The following is a 1,534-nucleotide window of genomic DNA, read 5'->3' on the forward strand; positions in this document are numbered from 1 at the left end:
AGCAAACGGATACTGAGCGGTATAAAATCAGGAAAGCATCCTTCACTATATTTCTGTAATCTGGATGTTGAGCTACTAGTCTGATAAACTGAAGGAAGGGAGAAGAACTCAACCTCAGGCTTGGAGGAAAGGTCCTTAACAACCGACACACGAAGGTGACAACCTTTCTTGCCGAAAGCCAAGGAGACTTGGAAGCACTTGTGGATAAGGATCAAAGCCTTCAGCCTCCCCTATAGATGACATCTTCATGTAAAACGACCGTCTTCACGACTACAGCAGTAAGCAGCATCCTGCTAAATGGAGAAAAGATGGATGTTTCCAAGGGTTTCATTTGACTTGGGTCCACAATGGACGCCCGTGGAAGTAGCCCTCCACAAACCAAACTTGTCTTGCGTTGGGAAAAACTGATGCAAAAAATTTCTTTAAAGTGTTGAAGAGAGAAGATGTCACTTCAGGACCCAAGCCATGAGCTTCCAATCATGTCATATGCCCGCGAAAGCTGGGCGATGAAGAAGGAAGACGGAAAGAGTGGATACCTGTGACTCATGGTGTTGGCGAAGCATCCCGGAAGCTCCACGGAGGGCCAGGGGGATGAAGACATCTGTCTTAGAAGGACCACCAAAATGTTCTTTAGGACGGGGGTGGCGAGACTTCGTCTTTGGTGGTGTGCACATGTCATCAGGAAGGGCCAGTCTCTGGAGAAGGGCATCATGCTTCCTAAGGCAGCGAACCAAATCAAAACCAGATTCACAGCCAGAGTCCATTCCTAAGAACAGGGCAGAACTGCCCAGGGCTGTCAGCCTTTACAAGAGCAGAAGGCCTCACCTTTCTCCTAGGGAGCAGCTGGTGGGCTGGAACTGCTGACCTTGTCGTTCGCAGCCCCACACAAAACCCACTCTGCCATCACAGCGCCTCGGTTTAGTCTCCGTGAGTCGGACTGATACAATGGCTGCCACAATGGGCTCGCACCACGCAGCAAGGTGGCGCAGGACCTGGCAGTGTTTGGTTCGGCTGCACACAGGACGGCTATGGATCGGAACCAACTCACCGGCATCTAAAACCGGCCTCCAGAAAAGACCAGAATGAGTCCATTTTACTGACAAGAGCTAGGGAATGCGCCGCTTAAGGCTCGTTAGCCGAGTCAGATACGGAGCCCATGCCTCCCGCACCAGGTCCCGCGGCGCCTTCTTCCGTCTCCCTCCAGGTGGCGCTGTAGGACCGGGCCTGGTTCCAAAGTCCTCAGCTCGACGGACGACGTAGAGCACAGAGAAAGCGATCTCATGGCTAGAGAGACTCTTCCCAGGAGTCCTCGGGTCGTCGCGCGACCTCTATCTACTTCCGTTTCCGGTTCTGGATTCCGGAAGTTGCTTTTTAAGCTAGCGTGCGGCTCGGTGTGGTTTCTCTGAGCTTCCACGATGGCGTACCGCGGCCAAGGCCAGAAAGTACAGAAGGTGATGGTGCAGCCCATCGTATCCTACGCCGGTGGTCGGGAGGAGGAGATTCAGGCCAGGAAACAAAAGTAACAGGCCGAGAC

General features: G+C 52.9%; 1 protein-coding gene across 1 annotated transcript in view; it reads left to right on the plus strand.

The window, feature by feature from the left end:
* Window positions 1-1,352: 1,352 nt before the first annotated feature.
* The window catches only part of SNRPE (small nuclear ribonucleoprotein polypeptide E), a 5,520-nt gene continuing 5,338 nt past the window's right edge, over window positions 1,353-1,534 (plus strand). The window contains exon 1 of the mRNA XM_004699825.2: window positions 1,353-1,469. Coding sequence (XP_004699882.1) covers window positions 1,416-1,469 — 54 coding nt within the window. The 5' untranslated portion in view covers window positions 1,353-1,415. The remainder of the gene's footprint in view (window positions 1,470-1,534) is intronic.

The sequence above is a fragment of the Echinops telfairi genome, unplaced genomic scaffold (assembly GCF_000313985.2).
Source record: "Echinops telfairi isolate 266 unplaced genomic scaffold, ASM31398v2 ScPeMD7_7424;HRSCAF=8462, whole genome shotgun sequence".
In the NCBI taxonomy this organism is placed as follows: Eukaryota; Metazoa; Chordata; class Mammalia; order Afrosoricida; family Tenrecidae; genus Echinops; species Echinops telfairi.